We start from the raw sequence: 24,166 nt of genomic DNA, 5'->3' as shown, positions 1-24,166 counted from the left end.
TCTCTTTAATTGCATGCCTCAGACTTTCTCGGGAACACGTTACCGAAAATCGAGTACATTGAGATCGAGAGTCGCTATTTTTAAATATAAACAACCTGTACCATCACTTCACTTTACGGGGCTGGTGATATCGTATAAAAGACTATCGCCTTCAACAAACAGGAGTTAAATACGTACCTCCCAAATACAAACTCTTGTTACAAGAGCTTGAAGACCAGTTACTACCTCTTAACATCCAAAAGCCAAAAAAGTCTAAAACAGGTTCTCGCTTCTTAAGGCTACTCCGACTGACCATGACATGAAAACATTAATATGATGACTGACACTGTTAAAAACGGACCGCAACTACTTCGTCCAAGGGGACAAAAATGAATGGATGTCACATAAAAATGGAAAAAAAAAATAAAAACCACCCGACAGTTAGTTGCAGCAAGATAACTGCAGTGCTTCAGAAGGCCGATAAATACTGGACACCTATCATCTTGTAATTGACAAATATTGACCAATAGATATAGGAATGAGTCGAGAAAAAATGTTGTTGTTATATTCATATCCAATCTCTGATTGGTCGTAAATAAAGTTACTCGGGCGTATCGAAAGTTACCTGGATACGTGCTAAAAGTAGTAGAAGTTATTCAAGAATTCGCTGCCTATCGTGCAACAGACCCCCACCAAAAATTTGTTATTTTGGTGATATTGATTTGATAATATGTTTTTTATATTGTAGAATGTTGAATGAAGGAAAACGGAAAGTTGATTGTACATGCATATAATGTAATAAAAAAAGTCTAATGCACTCGCGCAGGCGAGCTGTTCCTATATTTTGGCGTTTTGAGGTTTAGTTTATAAATATTTTATGTTCGTTTGAACGGGTGAATTAGAACATAACTATTGTTCTGCTCATCGCTTCAAAACCCCTATATAAGTCCGAGAGTACTATTCATGCTTCACCGCATTAAAGTATTTCATACACCTGAACACGTTACATTGGACGAAAAGACTTGTAGAAACGCGTTTTGAACAAAAATGATATAACAACCACTGCACTGGCAACACGACGAAACAAGACATACTGAAATCCAGGCACATATACTTTAAAAAATATATAAAAAAAATATAAAGATAATTGTAGACCGTTTTCCTGTTTATAACATTGCACATGCGCAATCACTCACTGTGGCAGATCGAGCAATGTCAACGATCGCATGGATTTTAAAAACGGAGCGTTTTTGTAGAAACCGACGGAAACGAGTCGGTGTTACGTTGTTACTTTCTTGGATTTACTATCATTTAGCTACTGGGTTGGATGTAGTGCCGCCGGGGTTTTCAAAAAGATGCAGACGTTGTGAACTCTGTATGAACGACACACGTGTTCGATGTGCATGTGAAGTAAGGCAGCACTATCTATGAAAAATAATACGGATATTAGTACCTTGGAAATTATTTCAAAGAATAAACATATTTTGTATTTTATTGATTGTTGTTTTCTTCATTCTTTGTTACATTTTATTACAATGTGTAGTTTATGCATTTAACTAAGGTATTCGATGTATAACGGCCACATTTTGTACCAAATAAATGAATGGTCCGATATTCTTAATCATGATATCATTATGAAGGTGTTATCAAAATAAAATACTCCACCGAAAAAATTTTCAAAATGTTGAATGATTATGGTCCAACTTATTACACCTTGAATTTTGCATTGAAGTCTATGGGTAACATATGTTTTATTAAGATATTGTAAAAAATAACTTATGATTAGTAAAACGCTTTTGGTTAATACATGCATAAACTGTCTTTTTATTAAAATATGAAAGAAAATTAATCATTTACCGCAGATATTTTGACGAAATTAAAATTTTCTTTTTTTTATCAAGGGGAGATAACTTTTTTAAAAAAATGTAAGGTGCAAAATGACCAGCTCCTAATATGTTGTGTGTCATGTGAATTTGGTTCATTTCACTTTCATAGTCCGTGCAACCTGAATGCCTCGATCGGAAAGCAACCGACCGTAATTTAACTTTCTCGACCGGTATATATACCCCAGTGGCAGCAGAGGAGCGATCGAAACTAATATGGCGACTAAATGCTTTTATGAAATCATGTCAGCTTTAAATGAATCATAGAAATATCATGTCCCTTTCTTTAGAAAGAACAAGCAGGATTGAGGAAGGGAAGATCTTTCGCTGACCAGCTCATGCAGGTTTTAATTCTCAAACAAATGTTACATGTAGAGCAGAGCAATGAAACTCTCCATTTTACACCAATTTCATCAACTTTACCAAAGATTTAACATTGTAAATTGTCTAACCGTAAATAAGATATTCTCTGTCATTTTGGAATCTCGGATACTCGTGCCTAAGATCAATTAAGATAGTGTTTACCGACTTAAATGCTAAGAAGTATTTGTGGAACAAAACTATCGAATGGACAGGAGTGAAAAAGAAATATCTGCTCTCTCCACTCATCTTGACATTCTGCATTGACTTAATCATGCAAAAAAACAAAGGGAATAGAACTGGATCAGTTGGACAACATGTATGTCAGAAATACTAGATTTTGGTGCCAATAATATAGCATTATAAAGAAAATGACTTTTCTCTCACGGACACCAATGCATGCAAAAAAACCACCAACTTAAAAATAAGATGATCTTAATAACCCATAACCTTTGGTGGTACAAGTAATGAAGAGGCGACATAATTTGTCGACTATCACATATCTGAATTGAAAGGCAGGTAAACTAGCTCAGATTTCTCAAGCCACAGGAGCATAATTATGCTGCGATACGAAACATTTCAAGATAAAAAAAAAATTAACACAAACACTAAAATTAGGATTTTATAGAGTGGTGTACTTTGGCTCATCCTATACGGTGCTGAATCGTTTTGGCCGAAAATCTCGAATGAAGAGTTGTACAAGAAGTTACAACATTCATATATCCTAGGTAATACGTGGTCAGTAATCATGTAAGGTGAACGCCAATCCGATAAGAGATAGAAGGGAAGACCAAAAGAGACCTAGAGAGGATCATTTGAGAAAGAAATGAACTGGGCATGGGGACAGGTCTAGGGATAGACAAGCATGGATGTATTTGGTAACAGCCTTGTGATCTGACTAGATCGAAGAGAAGCAAAGAAGTTTTGACACAAGACTGAATTTCTTTAAGACCGGAACAGCAGTCATCAGATATAAATTATGTGAAAATTTAAGGTCTTCAAAAAACAATCTGATTTTTGACTTTACGAATTCAATAATATATCAAGTATCATTATTATTTATTTTATTTATTTTTGATTTAGTTCAGAATGAGACTATACTGTTTTGAAACCAAAATTGAGAGTTACCGAATTTGACGGAGGATACTTCAAATGGATTAGCGTTATCACCAAGAGCCCGTAAATATGAAACAACGTCAAAGACTACATGCTGTCATTTGAGTGCAATATACACGTATTGACAATTATTGGTGGTATGTTCATAGAGCGTATTCAATAAATTTACAGTTATTAAACTTGAGGCATTTTCTGCTCAGGTAAATTAATATGACTGACACGTAAGTTACTAGTGTCATTACAAGCTAAACCCCACGACGTACGATGAATTACCAAACCGTATCCCAAGATTCATAATTGATTAAGTTTCTGAGTTATATGGTTTGAATTTTTTTCTAAGTCAGCTATCTGTAACTTCAACTTTTATGATTAAAACAAATTGTTCAATCTTGATAATCTAAAGAAAGACGTGACTGTACAAACCAAAAAAGAAAACTAACTTTTGAATAGAAGGACGTTATTTTATAAATTATCTAAAAATAGAAAGATACATAAATTACAATTTTACAGTTAGAATTTCTAACAGTTCTTAATTAATTTGTTTTATTTGATTTTATAAAAAAATCGACAGTTACTTAAAAATAACATTTTTTGCACATTACGGGCTCTCTTCTTCATAATTATCATGATTATGTTGATTATCAATTTTAGAGAATATATGAACCGCACAAAGCATTCAATGAATTGTTTTATATCACAAGTTATAATGCTTTATGAAAATGTACATTAGATTACTATAAAAAAAATCGTATTTTATGAACCTTAAAGGTAAACTCCCGATTGATAATTTCATCGTCAGCATAATATTTACATTGCTCGACTAAACCAAACTAAAAAAAACAGAACCTTTATTATGAAAAAATAAAGTTTTTAATTATAACAACAGTCATATAAACATATAAACTAAGGAAACTAACCAGCTGTTAATTTGGGGGGAGGGGTCTGTTTCTCTTTCTTTTTATTTTTTTTTTAGTATTTTTTTTCTTTTCTTTGTTTTGGCAACAAAATTTTTTTTAAAGTTGAAGATACATGCATAAAATACGTGACATTTAGTATGTTCTCCCTAAATTACATAACACAAACATTGAGCACAATGATAACAAATTTATACAATGGCATAATTTTCACAAACTTATATGCTATCGTAATATGCTTTCATGGTGTTCAAAGCAACAAAATAATCGCAATCACAACAAACACACACGTTATCCCCCCCCCCCCCAGACACACACACAAACAAATATAAATTTGAAAATAAAAAAAATTTGAACAATATAAAAAAAAAAAACATGCTGGTACGCCTCTGATCTCTTTACATGAAATGGTCAAATCTGATTAGTACGTTAATTATAGACTATATAACAAGTCTGCACACTAAAGTCTTCTCAAGGAGTTTGTACCCGTGTAAAAATCATACTTAGAATATTTCTGCAAAGTATTGCTGCCAAACTAATTTTATATCACAGCCAGCGTTTAATTCAATAAAATTGCACAGTTGTTTTAATTTTCAAGCACATATACATATACAAAACTGGGGGTTTCTTCATAACTAGAGTTACAATTGTCATTAAAACGGTAATTAAATACACCATTTTATAGTTTCAAAATGATTTTTTTTTTCATTTAGAAACTATATACATGTAAATGTTGTGTTTTACTCAAATGTATAACCTGAATTTTTCATCAACAATATCTTAATGCGTAAATAATTGATAGATAAATCGCTATATACAAATACATTTATATATATATCATATTCTTTCTTGTTCCTTTGTCTGTTTTCTAGTTTCCAAGACTCGATTAGATACCGCAAAATGATCAAGTGAATAGGCGGTCACTAGATTAATAAGTTGGTCAATGGTAAGTTTTAATTTGTATCGAATATTGCAGCTGGTTTACTTGATTACTTTGTAATCAATTGCTGTTGGAATGAGACATATCAACATATTTCAAACCAGTTGGTGTTGAACTGTTGCTCTGTATGCATCATGGATTCTTTCCTTCCATATCGTTGTTGTTTCAACATAACTCCAAGTATATTATTACACAGTGTAATATCCTTATATTGAAGATGTATCGGTGTAATGGAATCAATGGATACAGCATTTTAATGTCCCCAGTATGCCGTAATGTTTAATAAGCTTTGAATGTTTGAATGTTTCTATACTGCTTGGTTCCGTTTTCATTTTAGAAAACCTATTGCTGGATGGTGTCAATCCTTTTTGAATTCAAATGTTTTGTTTGTTTGTGTATTCAAACACAAACTGGTGCATTCATTAGCTTCTTTTTTTCAGTATTTTGAAAGCTAGTATGTTTATACAAATAAAAGGATTAAAGTCCCACCAGCAGTTGAATCAGTATTCAATCTTCTAATAATCAATTAATTTTCTTCAGCTTATTAGACTAGACCGTTGAAAAATTGGAAGAAAGCGACATTTAGATGACTTAAATGTCTTTTGAGGTTTCTTCCCATGTTAATTAGCCATACGTCGCATCTGATTTTATTCCATTTTCATTTTCCTTCTTCTATCCGTTGTGACTTTCGATTCAAGATCAGGCTTCAAAACAGTAAACTGAGAATAAACTTCATTAAAAAAGAAGTGTATTACTTTTGTATCTACTCAGAGATTATCATTTATTCCGAAATTAGAAAAAGTTATTTCTTTCACCTGTGTTATATTTTTATAAATAAACCTACAGCCAAATTTTCATCGAAATATTAATCAAACATAATTTAAAAGAAACTACAAGTTAATATTGTATAAGATTTTAAGTTTATTTTCAGTTTACTGGCTTAAAACAGGTCTGTTCGGGATTTTCCTGTACAATCTTTTGACCATCTACGCAAGAGGAAATATGAGCGTTTCCTGCCTAGTTTGCTAGATATTTTAAGGTCTATGTGTCTTCCGACCTGTAATGAAACAGATAATGAGTGAAATAGGTTAGGGTTTTATAACATGTAAAAAGTTGTTCTGTATTTTCACAAATCTTCAACAAAAAATTTTAAGGAATGATTCTGTGTTGTTGGTTTTTCTTCTTCGTTTTTCGTATGAGAATCATTTGAATCTGTTGATTTTTTTTTATTATAATCGCTTTGAAAAGATATGTGTTATTACCCAGCTAGTCCTAATTGGCTCAGTTGTGCGACCATTTTATTTTGTTCCTCCAAAATCTTGGTATTTTCTTCTAATTTCCGACTTACAGTTATGCTATCTTGGTTTAGAGACTGAAATCTGTAATAGTATAAAAACGTACATATATGTAAAACTCGAGTCTGAAAATGCTTTAACACAATGATCAGTATTTGTCCATTTGGTTGAACACAGGAAAGTGAAACACGTATTTACATCAAACAACCCCATGCGTTAAGTAAACTTACCCCGACTCTAGTTTATGAGCAATACTAATAAAGCCCGAGGATGGGAATCGCGATGTCGATGTCGTCATTTCCTTAGATTTTGAAAGAGCAGATTGTCCTATAGAGGATTGTTGAGGAGAATAATAACCAGGATCACTGGAAATCTGGCTAGCTTGTTTGGAAACGATTCCGGATGTGGAGGATACTTCCTTTGCATCATACCCCGAATCAGTTCCGGAATTGCCAGGTTTCTGTCCGGTCGTCTCTGGTATTCCTTGACCAATGGACTGGTTATTTATCATCAATGAATGCACTGCAGGGATCAACTTAGAGGAAAGTTCTTTACATTCCGTTTCCATCTGAAATGCATGAACGTTATTGAAAGCCTTTGAAAATATGAATATCACGGCGTTACAATTAACAACTATAACTAGAGGTACTGTGAGCAAGCTCAGAAATGTTACCCCCGCTAAGATATAGATCGGACACGAATTTTGCACGTTTCCTTCCAGTGACCTTGAACTTGCCCAAAAACCCTTAAGTCAAAATCATGACACACCCTTAGGTCAAAAGCAACCTTTGTGTGAAGGAAGAACTTTCAGTGTTTCTCCGTAAGAGAGATATGAACCGGACACGATTGCACAGACAGAGGGAGAGACAGGCAGAAAGACAGACGAACGGACAGACAGACATATGGACAGGGTGATTCCTGTATACGCCCAAACTTTTAAAAGCCGATAATATCGAGAGTTAATAATTTCGTACCCTTTCCATCCGTTTGCTCAGTTTTTCACAACATTCGGTGACGGAAGTGATATTTTGTTCCACTTTCTTAGTTCTTTGTAAGTTTTTTAACAATAATCTAAAAAGAAGAGAATTAAATAAAATCCATTTAATCTTTGTTAATTTTTTTTTCGATTAAATGTATGTATGCATCTGATGCAGTTAGATGTGAGATTGATAAACTTACGATATCTGTTTCCCAACTACGTTATAAACTCTGGTAAGATTCAACAAACAATGGCTTTGTAAAAGGGAGACAATCTGAACACATAGATCCATTAGCTTTGCTCTACAATTAAAAAGAATATAGCTCATTGCCTCCATAAATAGACTTATAGAAAATTGATGTAAAATATGAATACTCAACATAACTATTTTGTTAGGTTTAAAAACGAATACGTGAGATGGTAAATTGCATTCTGGGACAAACCTATCGGCCTCGTGACCAAAGCTTTCTTCCTCCGGGAGTATCCTTTGCTTCTTGTGACGGAGAAACACCAAATGGATATCACAGACCTTAGAATTTATATACTCAGCTTTCTGCATGCTAAAAAAATAGCAATAAAAGTTATTCCAACCATATTTAACGCTCACTTCGTAAACTTTTTATACACAATACACAATACGCATTTTATTTCGTTAGCTACTTTTAAAAATAATCTTTTTATATTTAACTATTGAATATCAAAAACTGTACCAATGATCCTCTTCCAAGCATCCGACACACACCGCGATAGCCTCGTCCTCTTGTTCTTTTATTTTCTGCATTAGAACCTCCATGTAAACTTTGCACTCATGTGACCTAGACTCGGCCTGTTAAAGGGATTATAAGTAAAGTAATGATGAACTATAGATGGTAAATTATCGGTTATGTATATAAATACTTATACTATTTGACATTTTAAATCAATGTACATGAAAATAAAGTATTTCATGTTTCTGATGATTTTTGGAGTTACTAATTCCTTTCAAAATAAATGTAGGATAAAGGAGTCACATCTTTTAGATGAGAATTAGAGAGAAAAATTGTCTCTAGGTAACTCCATATTCGTAAAATTCTCTGATGAAAGTTAAAAAACTGAACTGATTTCAACTTAATAGACTTAAATTTCATCAATTATTGGAAAAAATATACATGTCATCACACTTTTTCAGATGTCGGATACAAATGAATTAGAGCATATTTTAGCATCAGAAAACCGTACTTTTTTGTTAAAAGTAAAATCTTTATAGGCAGAAACTTGTTTATCTTTTTTAATTTTATTGTCAACTGTGTTAGAAAACTAAAACTACAAACACATTTTAAAATTAGTAGTTGGATTAGAAAAATTATAGCATTTAGACATACAACTGAGAGAAAAGTCAGAAAAAGAGTTATTTCCCCTTATCATAGATAAAATGTATAAAAAAATTGGAAATTTAGGATAAAATTAAGCTGCAAAAATATCTTGAACTTAACAGTAATTCTAATTACATCCATGTGATTATATACACATAAAATAAATAAATCTATCTTGCACAAAATTTAAAGAATTCAAAGTTTTACAATAAAGTCTGCCATCACAGAACACTGGATCTACTTTAAGAGAAATACTTCATAGAAAAGTTGGACATAGTTTTACAAATGACGCTTTTTACGTGCCTTATGTCTTATACGAAAACCTACCCTAAACGAAAATTAGCAAGAAAGAATTTTACTGTAGAATACATATTTACAGATATAACTCAGATACTGTATATCCTTTAAAAAAATCATACATATAAATCATATTTATTTTTTTTTACCTTATTCAGTACTGTCCAGGGATTTTTGTCCTCGACTACTTCATGGAGACGATCAAACAATCGCAAGAATTCGGCTTCTGTGGTGGAGGTCGGGTTCGGCTTCCTCAATATTACACACATCCTCAGCTCGGAATCATAACAGTCGTAGAACACATTCTGGCGGGATTTGTGTTCCTGCAGCATCTTACACATGTCAGGTATACAATTATTTATTTTTCGTGTTATCCTTAGAATATAGTCCCTAGAAAATACATTTATAAAAATCAAATTAAAAAATAGAAGGTACGTGGACGGTTTAGAACTACAATTATGATTATTTCTGCTGACTAAACTCAATTTTCAAAATTGAACACGAGGAACATGTACAAATTTGGGAAACATATAATTTATGTTTATTAATGCTATAATATAATTTGTTTTCCATTTGTAATTGTTATAGATATAGTTTAATCGTGCACAATTATGAAAAAAAATGTCGTGAAATTAATAGTAGTTATGATACCCAAACCAAGTATGATTTAAAACCTCACGCAAGGCGTGACCCGAAACATAATTATTTATAAATACAAGATAAACGATACCCTTCCTGGTTCGTGATAAATAGACTTAAGTGGTATTTATTAAGCACTAGTAAATATCTCATTTGTCAAGTACAAAAGGTAGAGTTTATCCAATGTCTTGCATCTAGGAAGAAGTAAAATTGTCTTTATTTTCATGACATATCTTTCAGAATTGTAAACCATTAAATTATAACTATTACAAATGGTGAAACAAATGCAAAATTTTTATATTTTTGAATATTAATGATATACCGTGGGTATTTACCAAATATGTACATTTTTTTCTTATGTCCATATAAGCATAGAAGTTTTAAACATTTACGAAATAAAGACAAATGTTTAAAACGTATATGCTTATATGGACATAAGAAAAAAATGTACATATTTGGTAAATACCCACGGTATATCATTAATATTCAATATATATATACATATATATATATATATATATATATATATATATATATATATATATATATATATATATATATATATAAAATGTTGCATTTGTTTCACCATTTGTAATAGCTTTACTTTAATGGTTCACAATTATGAAAGATATGTCATGAAAATAATGTCATGCGACACGAACCAAGAATGAAACGTTTAATTTTAATTAATATGATTTCAAAACCTCACGCAAGGCATGATCTGAGATATACAAATGTAATGATATACATGTACGAGTACTAACGCATGATTGAATTTCTCAAAAAAAACACTTCCTTCTTTTCAATAGACTTCAAGTGGTTATTTTTTAAAATCCCCTGTAACGTCTCATTTGTAAAAAAAAAAAAAAAAAAAGGATAAAGAAATTTTGAAATAAGCCATTCCCGTCCAATGTCTTGCTACTAGGAAGAAGAATATTGTCTTTTATTCGATAAATGATTAAAACTTCCCGGGTCGTGTCTCTTAAAGAAACCAAATAGGGAATTTCCTCCTATCCTTCCAACCATTTTGACATGTTTTTGTTCAAATAAAAAGGACCAAAAAAACTTGCATTTATATGTCGGAATTCCAGGATATCTATTGCACAAAACTTACCGTAGGTAATTTTCAGATTGCAACATGATTTCTTGTTGTATTATACACATGGCAATATAGCGTTCCATTAAACAAGATATCGCTGCCATTTTATGAGCTACATAACAATCTCGATCGAGCGTAACTTTGGAAGGAAATTGTGGTAGAGGTGCTTTAAAGATAAAAAAACATTTTACTTAAAACAACACATTCAACGCTTAATTGAAAACAAAGCATTTTGTACGCAATCAATCAGATCCAAATTTGATAAAAATGTATGCATCGAACACGACAGTATTTTGTAAGTAAATAATCCAATCGAAAACACAACAGTGATGTCATGATTACGTATGTGTCACGTGTCTTACGTATTTCCGGTAACACAAGTCTTTGTTGGTCGAGTTTCTCTCGTTGATACAGATACACTTGACCTCTTATTAAGTTTTTGGGCCAGTTTTGCATTTGTATAGTCCCTTCAATAATTTCACTAAGTTCTCTATTATGGAATAAAATTAACTGTTCTCCAGCTGCTATCTCTGTAGTCTTTGCAACAGCCTCTTGAAATTGGGCGTATCTGAAGAAAAAAACCCACCAGCATTAAGATGGATCTGCATCGTTTTACATTAAAAGGCATTTCATTTAAACTTAATCTATTTTACATAAGTTTGAAGTTTCTTATTCACAAATTGCTATCATAATATCAAATACTAAGACAATTTCAGAATTTACAGTCATCTCTTTTTTCTTCAAAATAAATGAATTGCATCATGACATACGTACCGGTCCGTTTTATCGATGTAGAGTTTATTATTGATTCCAGTTGAGCAATCAAAGACCTTTACGGTGATTTTATTCATTATATCATTGGTACTATAAAAGAATTTATCGAACGTCCATCTTATTTTCTGGTTACTTTCCAACAGGCCTGCTATCATTGGGGTTACAAAGGATTTTAGAGACCTGAAAAAAAAAGATCAATTAAAAAAAAAAAATTGCTGTGTTTGCTTGCATTAGTATAGTTGATAATATCGATATATTTAAAAAAAAATCGGTGAAAGTGATCCCTGCAGATGAAATGCAATACCAAGCCGTTGATAATAAAAATGTATCAAGCCTAAAAGTGAACATATTGAAGCAGGTTTTATTTTACTCTCCCAATTTCTCATTCAGTGTTTTGAAAATGCCCCATACAGCTGTCGAATTCAAACTACAATTTACAAGAGCCCTAACTAAGTCTAACATGAAAAGTTTTAATTCGCCTCGTTTTAGATTGTTACATAGTTTTTACGTTCGAGGGGTATTGCCCAAATTGTTGTGGTGCACAAAGTGTCTGTATTGCTATGTTAAACGTGTGAAGGTTTTACCTTTTGATATATACATGTATGTAAAAGATATTGTCCAAATAAGTGGGATTTTCCGTACTTTACAGGGCAAGAACTAAAAGGCAATGCCCAAATAACAGTTTTATGTATGTGTAATTCATTTATTGATACCTTTTAAACAGGTATGGGCCATACGTACGCTGATAGAGAGCACGTCCTTGGAAGTTCAGTGCTCCATTCTATATCTCCGCCCTCCGATCGCTGTTTTCCGGATATCACTCCAGACTTTTTCTCAGTTGTGATGTAGTGCCTAGTTTTACATTTAAAAAAATTATCAAAGTCTTATATTTTTTTTAATTTGTTTTCTATAAGAGTAACATTATACTGGTATATAATATGTTATTTTAGCATCAGTGCATTATCCATCTGATGACCTCTCACAAAATATTTATGTTTGGTGTCGGACACAGTTTTGTGGGTATACAGCGTACTCGATTATATTCTTACATAGTAGTTGCATTACTTCTTCCTCCGTAGGGCTGAAAGGGGAGAGAACCTGTTGCCACGTGGTATATGGTGACACCTGTACAGTATAGATGAAACAAATATGTTGTTAAAGATCTAGCTTCTAATGAACACGTCATTGGATATTCCTTTTCTGTCTATCTACACACACCCATTTCGTATACCTCCTCTGCTAATTCATATACAAAGGTGGCATATATGTATGCAATTTCCAACGGGAGGAACTCACGTTAGATAGAATTTGATATTAAAAGGAATTTTATTCCCTCAAGTTCGCATGCTTTTTTGATCGCATAAAATTTTACAACACAAAAAGACGATCTAACATTTTCTGCCAGGATACCAACATAAGCGGTGTGTACATATGTAACATAATAAAAGCCCGGACTATGTTGCCCAATGCAATGCACAGTAGTCTTGCTAGAAGTTCAAACAACAGTTTGGCAGAGTTAGTAACAAGTAAAATTTGAAACCGTCACATGTTTCACCTGTGACGGTTTCAAATATTAGACGAACTGCATGTTTAATGTATGGACATGCATGTGTACTGCATGCCATTTAACTACTGTAATGGAGAAAGGAACGAGCATTAAAGTGCATTAACGAATATAAAGTACAAATACAGTAAGTGTGCACTGGGAACATTTGATCGACCATGCACTAAGAATTTGAATTTTTAAAATGTAGTACCTAAACTCCACAAATCAACGTCCGCGTCGTACACATTTCCCGTTGTTCTACGTAACACAGCTCGCTCATACATGTTAGGGTCCTGATGAGAAAAATAATTATTTCAATGTTTAATTTTTATATTCAATTTCAAAAATGAAAAACGATTAAAAATATAATTAAATCTTTAAGAGAACAAAAAAGGAAAAATTTAACGTAAAAATTATTTCGCTTTCCGGAAATAAATGAACTACTAAAGGACTATTATTACCAAATATTCCTCAGTTCCATAGATGGACGTAAACGTTTCTTCCTCTTCGAGAGCTCTAGCGGCCCCGAAATCAGTCAGCATGTATACTGACCTACAAGTAAGGCGAGAAAAAGAGGAATAAAGAATTTTGAATAAACATTTCGAGAGAGGGGTTTAATTTAACATGCAACAAAAAGTAAAAATTTCACTTTAAACAGAGAAAAAACGTTACTCGCGATAGTTTTGGAGGATTAAAATAAATCTAAAAGGTATTTATTTATTTCATTTAGATTTTAGTGATTTTTTTTTAATTTAAAACTGTATTTGTACTTTTCTCCGCAGTATTTCGGTGCACTCTTTGTTGCCATAAAACCGGGTGGGAGGGGGGATGTCGTTAACATTTATTGTTAGAATTGCGAGATACCCAGATATCTCAAATATAGAAACAAAACTGTTTCGACAAGATTTGTTCTGTTCAAAACGGTATATTACCAGAAGCTCCGTCAATACCGAAGTAAAGTACAGAACTCAACAATGCAAAAATATAGCTCGAATATAGCTCGAATTTGAACAAAGTGTAACTTATAGCAAAGATAAAAAGCCTAGCTGCAGGTCTGTAGCTCCGAATTTTTTCCAGACCGAAACCTATTGACTTGCAGCTTAGATAAAGCCATTTAGAACTCCATGTAGCTAGATCTATACAAAATTATAAAACCGCTTTTTTCTGTTGCCCGAAATAAAAAAAGTAGATGCTGCAATAATATCGATTTCTGTCAATAAAGTCCAAATAAAGCATGACCTTGTTTCTTTTGTAGGACATTACACAGACTAACCTTTATCTTGACAGCTCATTTAAATTTCGAAAACGAAACCAAAACTATGATTGTCATTTTTTGAAAGGTCTCAAGAATGTCCTTATTTGTTTTTTTGATCCAATAGAATAATAAAAGATATCTACGTCTTGAAGATATCAACGTCTTAAAAGATATCAAGATCTATATATATCATATTACATCAGTATGTATCTATTTATATACATTTCAAGAATGTTACATTTGTACAAAAATATGTATATAGATACGAGTAGTTCTCTGAAACATCTCATTATTCTAAGTATAAGACGCACAGTGTATTAAGGTTAACAACAAATTCTGGGAAAAACTACTGAACAACTAAGAGCACTTAATGAATGTATTACTATTCATAAAAATAAATTTTTGCCGTGTTTTTATAATTCCACGAAATTCAGAGCTTGCATGATCAATGAACTAATTCTATGAAAGACCTACCTTCCGTTTTCGTCTATTTTCCGCATGATATTCCCAGGTTTTATGTCTCTGTGTATAATTTGATTTTTTCGGAGGTATGCTACACCGTCACCTTATCAATTAACAATTATTAATAAATCAGCTATAACAATATCAACTGATCATCAAAACAGAGGAAAAGTGCATGAAGAGACATCAATATTTCAGCTTAAAACTTTATTTTGAATTTCTCTAAACGTTTCGTGAAATTTTGTTTATTGATTAAAAATGAATGAAACGTGGTTTAAATTAAATGACATAGCATTCTTTTCTAACAAAACCATGCAATATTCCTATTGATTGGTTATCCACAGTTATGAACACAGGTGCGGATTTTCTCATTTGTGTTGTCATATCTTTCGACATTATTTACATTTTATTATGATTAATAATTACTTATGTCATGTAGAACGATAAGGAATTCTTCTTCTGGAAATCCGAACGCATACTTAGGTTTGTCCAACATCGAGTATAGACTTCCACCCGAACAGTATTCCATCACGATGACGTCATTTCCGGTACCTATCTGAAGAATTGAATTTGCTTCGTTAAAGGGGGTCACGATTTTGGTCAAAAATTATTTTTTCGATTTTAATGTTAACAATGCTTCCGTAAGGCATTTTAAAAAGGCAACCAATATTTGAGTGTCATTTGATGAGTCATAAGCGAGTTACACAGCTTACAATTCTTCGTTTACATTTTGAATGTTAAAGTGAAAATTCCAGTTTTATACCTAAAATGAATGTGTTAATCGTTAGGAACTGTTTATTTATGTTTAAAATGAATAATAAGATAGACAAACCAGCTTTAAAAAGATTTTTACTGGTATATTGAACCTATGTAAACAAAAACAGAGCACGAGCCTTGTTTACATGACGAAGAATTGAAAGCCCTGTATCTTGCTTAAAACTCAACGACTGGCACCCAAATTTCATTTGATCATTAGAAATGCAATCCTAAAGCATTTCAAATAATAAAAACAGAAAAAATAGAATTTGACCAAACTCGTGACCATGTCCCTTTAAAATTAAGGCACCGTACATGTATCATGCATTTCACACCCATTTTGAATCAAATACTAAAGACAGAAATCTAGTTATTTGAAAATTTGAAAATTTTGAATCCGACAGCTATACAGATAATTATGTTACGGTCATGTTTCTTCTAATTATTTGGTTTACTGAATCGATATGAAAATTCTTTAGATATTTTGACCATAATTAATTTCAACGTTAATCTAGTGTCCAGAGCTAAAACAACCAAGTAAAAAGTATGTGTTTATAAATTGAAATTTATGAAAATACTTGCTGTTAATTATGGAAATTAAATTAAGGGCTCGGCGAGGGAATGCGGAAGTAAATTTTATCACAGTACCAGGAAGAATTGGACATTTAAGCTCACATTCCGCGATTACGGATCAGTAAAAAAAAATCACCTGGACATTTTTCTCGAGTCAGATCAAAAGGGTTTTTGGGAAATCAATTTGGGAATTTTCCCGGGAACGAGACTGACAAATATCACTAACCTAATATTTAACTGGAAATGTCAATTCTGCGTTTTTTGATTTCCAAAAACTCCCTCTTCTAACACTAACCACTTAACCTTTATCGAAACTTTTATTTATACATTGAATTCGATATCACAAATCAACAGGCAAACATACGAGATAAAAAAGTACATAAAGTACTACATAACATGTTTAATCTATATTTTGTCCTTTGCAACGTTTTGATATTTGATATATACTTTAAACTTAAATAATTATAATACATGACTCAATTCCTCAACTTTCCCCATTCAATAAACAATATACTGCAAAAAATAATAATAAAAATGTCATCAAATAGATTTATGCAAATTTTCAACTGATTTTGATCGAAAATAAATGTCTTTTTATAAAACACAATTCTAAATTTCTTTTATGTTAAAAATTGGGATTTTTGGTTGTTTCCGGTAAAAACAAAAGTATCAAATGACCTTATAAATTATTTATTACTATGCAATATTACAAGCTGATATATATACCATCTATTTTGAGTTCAGTAATATGCTAATTTCTGTAATAAAGTGTTTGTTTAAGTGCCCTCATTGTAAGATTTTCAGTTTCGGGTCCATATGAAGAGATCTACAAAACACTGATCTTGTCTAGGCCTCTATGGTATCTTAGGTAAATAAATACACATATACTCAAATAACCAAGTAATCATGTGACGATAGCTCTGTTTATTGCCAAGGACGGGATCAATTTAGATGACCGAAAAATAGGCTATTGCACTTTGCTACTTTGTATCTTCACTTTAAATGCAGCTTTTAGCGTTGTGATAAAAAAAAATAAACTGCAAAGTCCAAACTTTGCAACGCCTTTTTTTTTACCTCTTTTTCTCGCCCAAGTATGCCGATGACATTGCGGTGCTTCATTCTTCGGAGGAGGTCAAGTTCACGCTCGGGAACTGAGGAATGGTAGGTGGAGACACGATCGTGGAACACCTTCACGGCAAACACCTCCCCCGATGTCTGCAGAAATCGAAAGTAATATTGCATGGACACAAATACAAGTGAGAAGAATACAAAACCGGGGAGGAGAAAAGTCCGTCAAATTCTGTTAGCTTTTTTTTAAAATAATGTGGCATTGCGTAAGTTAATTATCCTTATGGAAGTTTAGGTCTTCAGTGCGTGGTATTTCGCATATCATTCTTACATGGAGAGAGAGAGAGAGAGAGAGAGACAGAGAGACAGAGAGACAGAGACAGAGAGAGACAGATGTGAATGAGACTGTGACTTGTTATGTATAACAAATATAACAGATCCTTTATAATATGATACAGTTGTACTGTGTAGGAGTAGTAGAGTACCGGGTATAGATACCTTATTTCTGGCTTTGAATACAACAGCTGTCGCCCCGCGCCCTAGTATGTCCGTGGTACTCCACGTATAATTCTGACAGGAACTGTATGTTCTGTCTGGGACGGAGGACATATCGCCTATAAACAGACATTGCAAAATACCAATATTATAACTGTTTATGAATAAACATATACACTTCTGACTAGTGACTAAATGTCACGAGTTTACTTGGAAATTACCTTTAATTTCAAAATACTATATTATTTCTCTAAAATCAGGATGGGTGAAGTAAATAATGTGTATTTTTGGAAAACAATATGCATGTACACTCAGTTTATCAATATTATAATGATATATATTGAGCATTGTGATAGTCCGAATCAGACAGTTGGATTAAAAAACTTTCAGTATACATACCCCAAGACCAAGGAGCGGATCCAAGTCATGATTTTATTTCAGGAGAAAGCATTCATATAAGAAGCTGGGATGGGATGGGGTGGAGGGGAGGGGGGCTTCCCGGAACACCGCCGACCCAGTTCCGCATGATCAGTATCTGACACTCAACCCTAACATATAGTGATTTGCATACCTTTCAGACAATCCGCACCGCAATATCCTCAGACATACTTGGGCCTTCACTAGATTCGCGAAACCGCCATTAAATGGGGAATTCCCAGGTGGAAATCCCAACTTGAAATACATCTCTGTAATGTTCCGGGTTATATAAATGCGCCATATTTTACAGAGTAAACCATCTTTTATAATAGATATTTGTCTCAATATATGTCTTGTTAATTTAGCAGATCACACTAACAGCATGACAGGCATAACTTTTGTTTTATTTGGCCTTATTTGTCTTACTTTCGTTTTGTTTATATAACCATTTATAACTCATAAGTATGGAAAGCTCTTCGGTACATAATTAAATATTCATCTTCAAATTCACGTTTGCATTACTTTTGATCTTTCTTTTTTTATAAAAAATAACATACGAATTCTTCAGATAAAGATTACGGAGGTTTAATCAAGGCATAATCTAATTTGTACTGAATTATAACGTAAAACGTACAAGAACAAAAGTAAAACAGTTATTAATTTCTTTTTAGTCATTTTGCATACTGTTACATACATGTATTATACACAATTAAATATTTTTTTTCAATCAGCTAATATAAAACTCCCGGCCATTAAAATTTATCATAATAATGCTCCTTTAAAGTGCAAAAAATGAACTTGAACACATTCGTAAATTATGATATGTTTTAATATAAATGTCATTGATTAATTAACTTTTCCCCAAGGCTGCCACTGTCAAAAGCTGCATGCATGCACAGTGTACACGCGGAACAAATGTGCGATTTCGGCGTTGCTTGCATTTTCCGTCTGTTCGCCGTTATCTTGACTTGTATATACATGATTGTACCCGTATATATATGGGCTCTCTGAAACTGCATAGGGAAGTTAACGTGTTGTAAATCAACAAACTATAGTCAAAGTATTCCAGATCTCGCAATAATACCACGTACAATACTGAAATAGCCGTAAACGCACTTAGTTACCTAGACATATAGTGGACTATGATGAGTTTCGTAACCCAGTTTCATTCCGAAATTGCTCCACTTGTCCTCCTCACATTAATTTACTTTTGCCCCTCCGTTTCTTAATTACTACACGTAAATTATGCTTTTCGCGTCCCATTTGCACAGAGTGAATAACAATATGTTCACGGTATAAAACATACATTTGAATGTTTCCCAAGGAGTAACGTTTACGTTACGCCAAAGTTCGTCGTGATGTTAAAAAATAAGTTATGGATGGTTGTTTATGTCATAATTATTTTAAAGGGGCATGTCTAGAAAGGTTAGTTTTTTTAATCATTGTATTTAAATGGACGACCAAAATGTGAATTTCAGTATTCAAGTAACAAAACATGGTTTTGTTTAGAAAATTATATTTATGCAAAGGAATTTCTATTTTTTACACAAATTGCCTCCTGACAAAGTTAACAAAATAAACTGTTTGATTGTGTTCAAATACAAATTTATTTCCAAAAAACAAAAACAATGTTTGAACCTCGATTCATTAGACTCAGATGTAATAATCGCCTTTGTTCATAAACGTTAAAGGGTCATGATTTTGGTTAAATTCTATTTTATGTTTTTATTATTCACAATGCTTTAGAAATACATTTCTTATAATCAAATAAAATTTGAGAGTTATAAGCCAGATACAGGGCTCACAATTCTTTGTCATGTAAACAAGGCCCGAACCCTGTTTTTGTTTACATTAGTTCAATATACCAGTAAAAATCTTTTTCCAGCTTATTTGTCTATCTTTTTATTTATTTTAGGCATAGATAAACAGTTCCTAACGTTTAACACATTCAAATTTGGCCCCCATAATTCGCCATTTTTTAAGTGTTTTGGGTACAATAAAATGTTAACTAATTTTTTAGAAGAGTTCATATAAAATATATTTTTCATCTATTTATTTGATTTATTTGCACTCACTGGCAGTATATGACGTCAGAAGTGACGCCATTTCTATAATTCAATCAAAATCAGCCAAAAATTGACATTTTTCTTATCTATTTACGAATGGGAAATATAGAGCGCATGCTTGAACAAGGAAATTTTTTTTGTCACTTATTAGTCTTGGCTAGATACATCTCTGATTAAAATATTTTATTTGTTCAAGAATGCGCTCTGTGTTTTCGGAAGGAAAAACTGCTTGAAAACAAGCTGTTTTACGCTAAAAATGCAAAAATGGCGGGAAAAGGTTGTCTTTACAATGTCTTATTTCTAAATTGTGGGCACTTGAACCAAAATGAATATTATGTAAACACATCACATATATATATGTACTAAGAAAACAAAGAATGATAGTAAAATGATGATGTTCATTTTAGGGGGCCATTTTAGGCCCTTATCATATATAGTCCTTTACTTCAACGTTCAAAATGTAAACAAACGCTTTGTCTGCATGGCGAAAAATTTCAAGCTCCGTAACTCGCTTTAACTCAACAAATTTCACTCAAATTTCGGTTGCCTAGCTATTTAAAATGCCTTTGTGAAGCATTGTAAATATTAAAACTGGAAAAATAATTTTTGACCAAAATCGTGACCATGCCCCTTTAACAATAAATTAGCTTTCAGCTAACATGTCGTAGTAGAAAAAAATAACATCATAGCTCGTATGAACCACTGTGACTATATAGATTTGCCCAAGTCTCTATGTTTATTAAACAGTGTTCCCTTTAAAACCTAAAAAGGATGCCAAGATAATTATGTTTCATAACCTTTATCATTTTGAGCCCCACAGGCCTTGACGGTCCTGTGAGTACCATAGCCTAATGTGAATTTGTTAAACGTCAATACACAACGAACTTTTTTCAAAAGCATAGTTTGGCTCATTTAATCCCCAATACACACGTTAATTTTCCATGTTTGCATCGTTACATTTTGTGTTGTGTTTTTTTTATTTTTCATGTAGTTAAAATTTTGACATGGACAAGGGTAGGGTTATTTCGTGATCGATCTAGCTTCAGCTACATTTATTTTACCGTGTAAACAGAGCTTTTCTTTCCATGTTTCTTGTGTCCCTAAGTTTTACATGTGAGAGGTAATATATAAAAGATACATGTACATGTCTAATGCTTATAAAAATAAATAGGAAATGCACGATAGTTTACAATGTACTTAATTTGTAGTACATATGGTTCTTTCTTATCTACATGCATTCTTGGATTTTTAATTACCCAACAAAATTAAGAACACGTCACTGGATTTAAGCACAGATAAGCATCTCTTTTGTAATTTAAAAGATAAACATTTATAGCTCACGTGTCAATACGGGCTCCAGTGAGATTTTGTAGATTTGTCCGGCTTTAAGACCAGTTGGCATTGAATTTTCGCTCTTTCATTTTTGATTAACTGAACAATTCAGTAATTTCAATTTTCATACAAACTTCGCCAAAAACTTTTTTGGAGTATAATACGAGTTTCAAGTTAATTCAAATAAATTAAAAGACCAAGGTCCTTTCTGAGGACGGCGTAGAGGGAATTCGAAAATAGAATGGTCGTTCTAGATAAATAACGTCTACATCAGAACCCAACGACAAATATTAATTGCGAGTAGCAACAGAGGTCCCAGTATATTAGAGTTAGTGTTTTCTATATCATAGAAATATTTAGTTTAACAAATGTTTTTGTGAATCGGTCCTCAGAACTATTGCCATTTCGCTAATCAAGTCATTTTTAAGAATCTAACAGGTGAAGCTTCTAGTACCGATTTAATCCATTCTTTGTGCGTGTCGTCATTTCTAGCATCACAGGAATGGCAAAATCAATGATAAACTCATTTAATATAAGTCAGAGTAGCTATGAGGCATTACTTCAAGGAGATCCCGTACTTAACGGTTTCAGTTTCATTTTCCCCAGTTATAAAACTACGATAAATATTTATTACTTTCTGAATAGATAATTAGATAACCTAAAAAAAAAACCCAAGAGGCCAAGGCCCATAGGTCACATTGCTCACCTTTAACAACAGTTTCTGGTATCATTCTCTAATTTCGAAATTTTTAAATAAAATAATTCTTAATTTTTTTGAATTCCCATAAGTTCTCATAATCATATTTCAAGATTTAACAATACATTAAATAATACATTGAAAGAAGCCTACCTGTTTTTACATCATATCCCAAGATCTAATATAAGATGCATCAAATGACCAATTTCATTATTCTAGGCACAACTCTCCCAGATAACAAAATTGTAAAATGAATTATAAATAGTTATATAAAGTGAAAGGTCACTACATGTATGACCTTGATATGAGGATGGTATATGCATGGTAAAATAACGTAAACGTAGCTTTGTGTTTGTAAATTAAGAAGAAGATTCTTAAACATTTGACACTGTGCCAGATAACTATGCCAGTGTCACGGTGGCATTTTTGCACCTGCTTAAGATGCAGTTTCGGAAAAATCCATATATACAAAAAGATAGACCATTGTCTAAAGAGTATATAACCACTTTTGTTTTTAGTGTGTTTTACCTGACAGGTGAGATATTTACCTTTAAAAATTAATATCCAATGGGAAAAAGATAATTCCCATAGGAGAAATGATTCTCCTACAGGAAATATTGACAATCCTATGGATTTTCTATAAATCCTATAAGAATTATATTTCCTGTTGGAAAATGATATTTCCTGTAGAAATTTGCTTTAGTCATGTAGTTTTCCTACAGAAAATTCAGATTTCCTATCGGATTTTATCAAATCCTATCGGAATTAAAATTCCTATAGGAAGTTCTTATATTTCGATAGGAAATTTCAAATATCCTAAAGGAATATTGTTTTTCCTATGGGAATAATTATTTTCCTACAGGAACTTTTTGAAAGGTAGATATCTCATTGGACAGGTGAGATACAATGGTAACAAAGGTGGTTGTAAACTCTTTAAGCAATGATCTATCATATTCCATATTTGAATTTTTCGATATATGCATCCTAGACGGGTGCAAAAATGCCACCTTGGCACTGGCATAATTATCCGGCACAGTGTTATTTTCCCTATGCTTTATGCTGAACTTTGAACCCTATTAGGGCCCCAGTATTAGTCAAGAGTCTCTCTTTGAACAATTTAATATCTACACTATCTTTGGGTACGTGTATAGTAATATCAAAAATTGTAGCATTGTAATTCTTGTCAATGAATAGAAGATTTTTTTACATGTTCCCTATTTATTTGAAGTTTGAAATTTGAATCCCTTTCAGGACCCAAATTTTTGTCTGGGGTCACGGTTTAATTAATTCGGAATCTACACTATCTGAGGATACTTGCATAGTAATCTTTCAAATAGTGACATTGTAGTTCTTGAATTTTTTTAAAGACATACACTGCATATCCTATATACATTAATTGCATTTCTTTATTCTCCTTTGCACCCCTCTTGGGGCACCAGTATTGGTCCTGGGGTCATGGCTAAAACAATTTAGAAAATTAGAATCTACATTTTCTAAAAATCCTTTTCTAAAACATTTTTATTCTTTAAATATACTGCGCCAACTATTACATTTATATCTTTAAAAATATTCATAAAACGTAATTAATGTAAGAGGATACCAAAATCGAATTAAGACAGTCGTCCCACAATCTTATTGTTGTTCAGATATATCCTGCAAAACACGCCCATTACTGGTCCTGATATAGCTGTTTATTGCCATTACATACACACTGCTTTCTATATACGTCTGCTTTAAATAAAGTTAGAATAAATACTAAGTAATAAAATTTATAAACGTATTTTGATAAAATGGAGGTTAACTAACCGTGTGAACAGTATTTTTCTTTCCTTATTTTCTGTGTGTCTAAAATTGTGTTCGTAATTTAAACAC

General features: G+C 32.4%; 1 protein-coding gene across 4 annotated transcripts; it reads right to left on the bottom strand.

The window, feature by feature from the left end:
* Positions 1-4,185: 4,185 nt before the first annotated feature.
* Positions 4,186-18,511, bottom strand: LOC105318591 (serine/threonine-protein kinase TBK1). Of its 4 annotated transcripts, none has more exons than XM_020063443.3 (20): positions 18,354-18,511; positions 17,786-17,901; positions 17,294-17,434; positions 15,317-15,446; positions 14,903-14,993; positions 13,635-13,725; positions 13,385-13,466; positions 12,677-12,752; positions 12,369-12,479; positions 11,628-11,807; positions 11,216-11,421; positions 10,869-11,019; positions 9,265-9,505; positions 8,177-8,292; positions 7,910-8,026; positions 7,667-7,768; positions 7,462-7,558; positions 6,718-7,055; positions 6,455-6,571; positions 4,186-6,249 (listed from the first exon to the last, which is right to left on the bottom strand). In XM_020063443.3, the coding sequence occupies exons 2-20, from the start codon at positions 17,894-17,896 to the stop codon at positions 6,234-6,236; spliced, it is 2,514 nt and encodes an 837-aa protein (XP_019919002.3). In that variant the 5' UTR covers positions 17,897-17,901; positions 18,354-18,511; the 3' UTR covers positions 4,186-6,233. The 4 variants fall into 4 exon arrangements, with proteins under 4 accessions (XP_019919002.3, XP_019919003.3, XP_065937413.1 ...); XM_020063444.3 differs by lacking the exon at positions 18,354-18,511 and adding an exon at positions 18,182-18,321; XM_066081341.1 differs by lacking the exons at positions 17,294-17,434; positions 17,786-17,901; positions 18,354-18,511 and having other exon boundaries at positions 15,370-15,420.
* Positions 18,512-24,166: the final 5,655 nt, after the last annotated feature.

Source organism: Magallana gigas, chromosome 4 (assembly GCF_963853765.1).
Source record: "Magallana gigas chromosome 4, xbMagGiga1.1, whole genome shotgun sequence".
NCBI lineage: Eukaryota > Metazoa > Mollusca > Bivalvia > Ostreida > Ostreidae > Magallana > Magallana gigas.
This window is presented reverse-complemented; position numbering and strand designations above follow the sequence as displayed.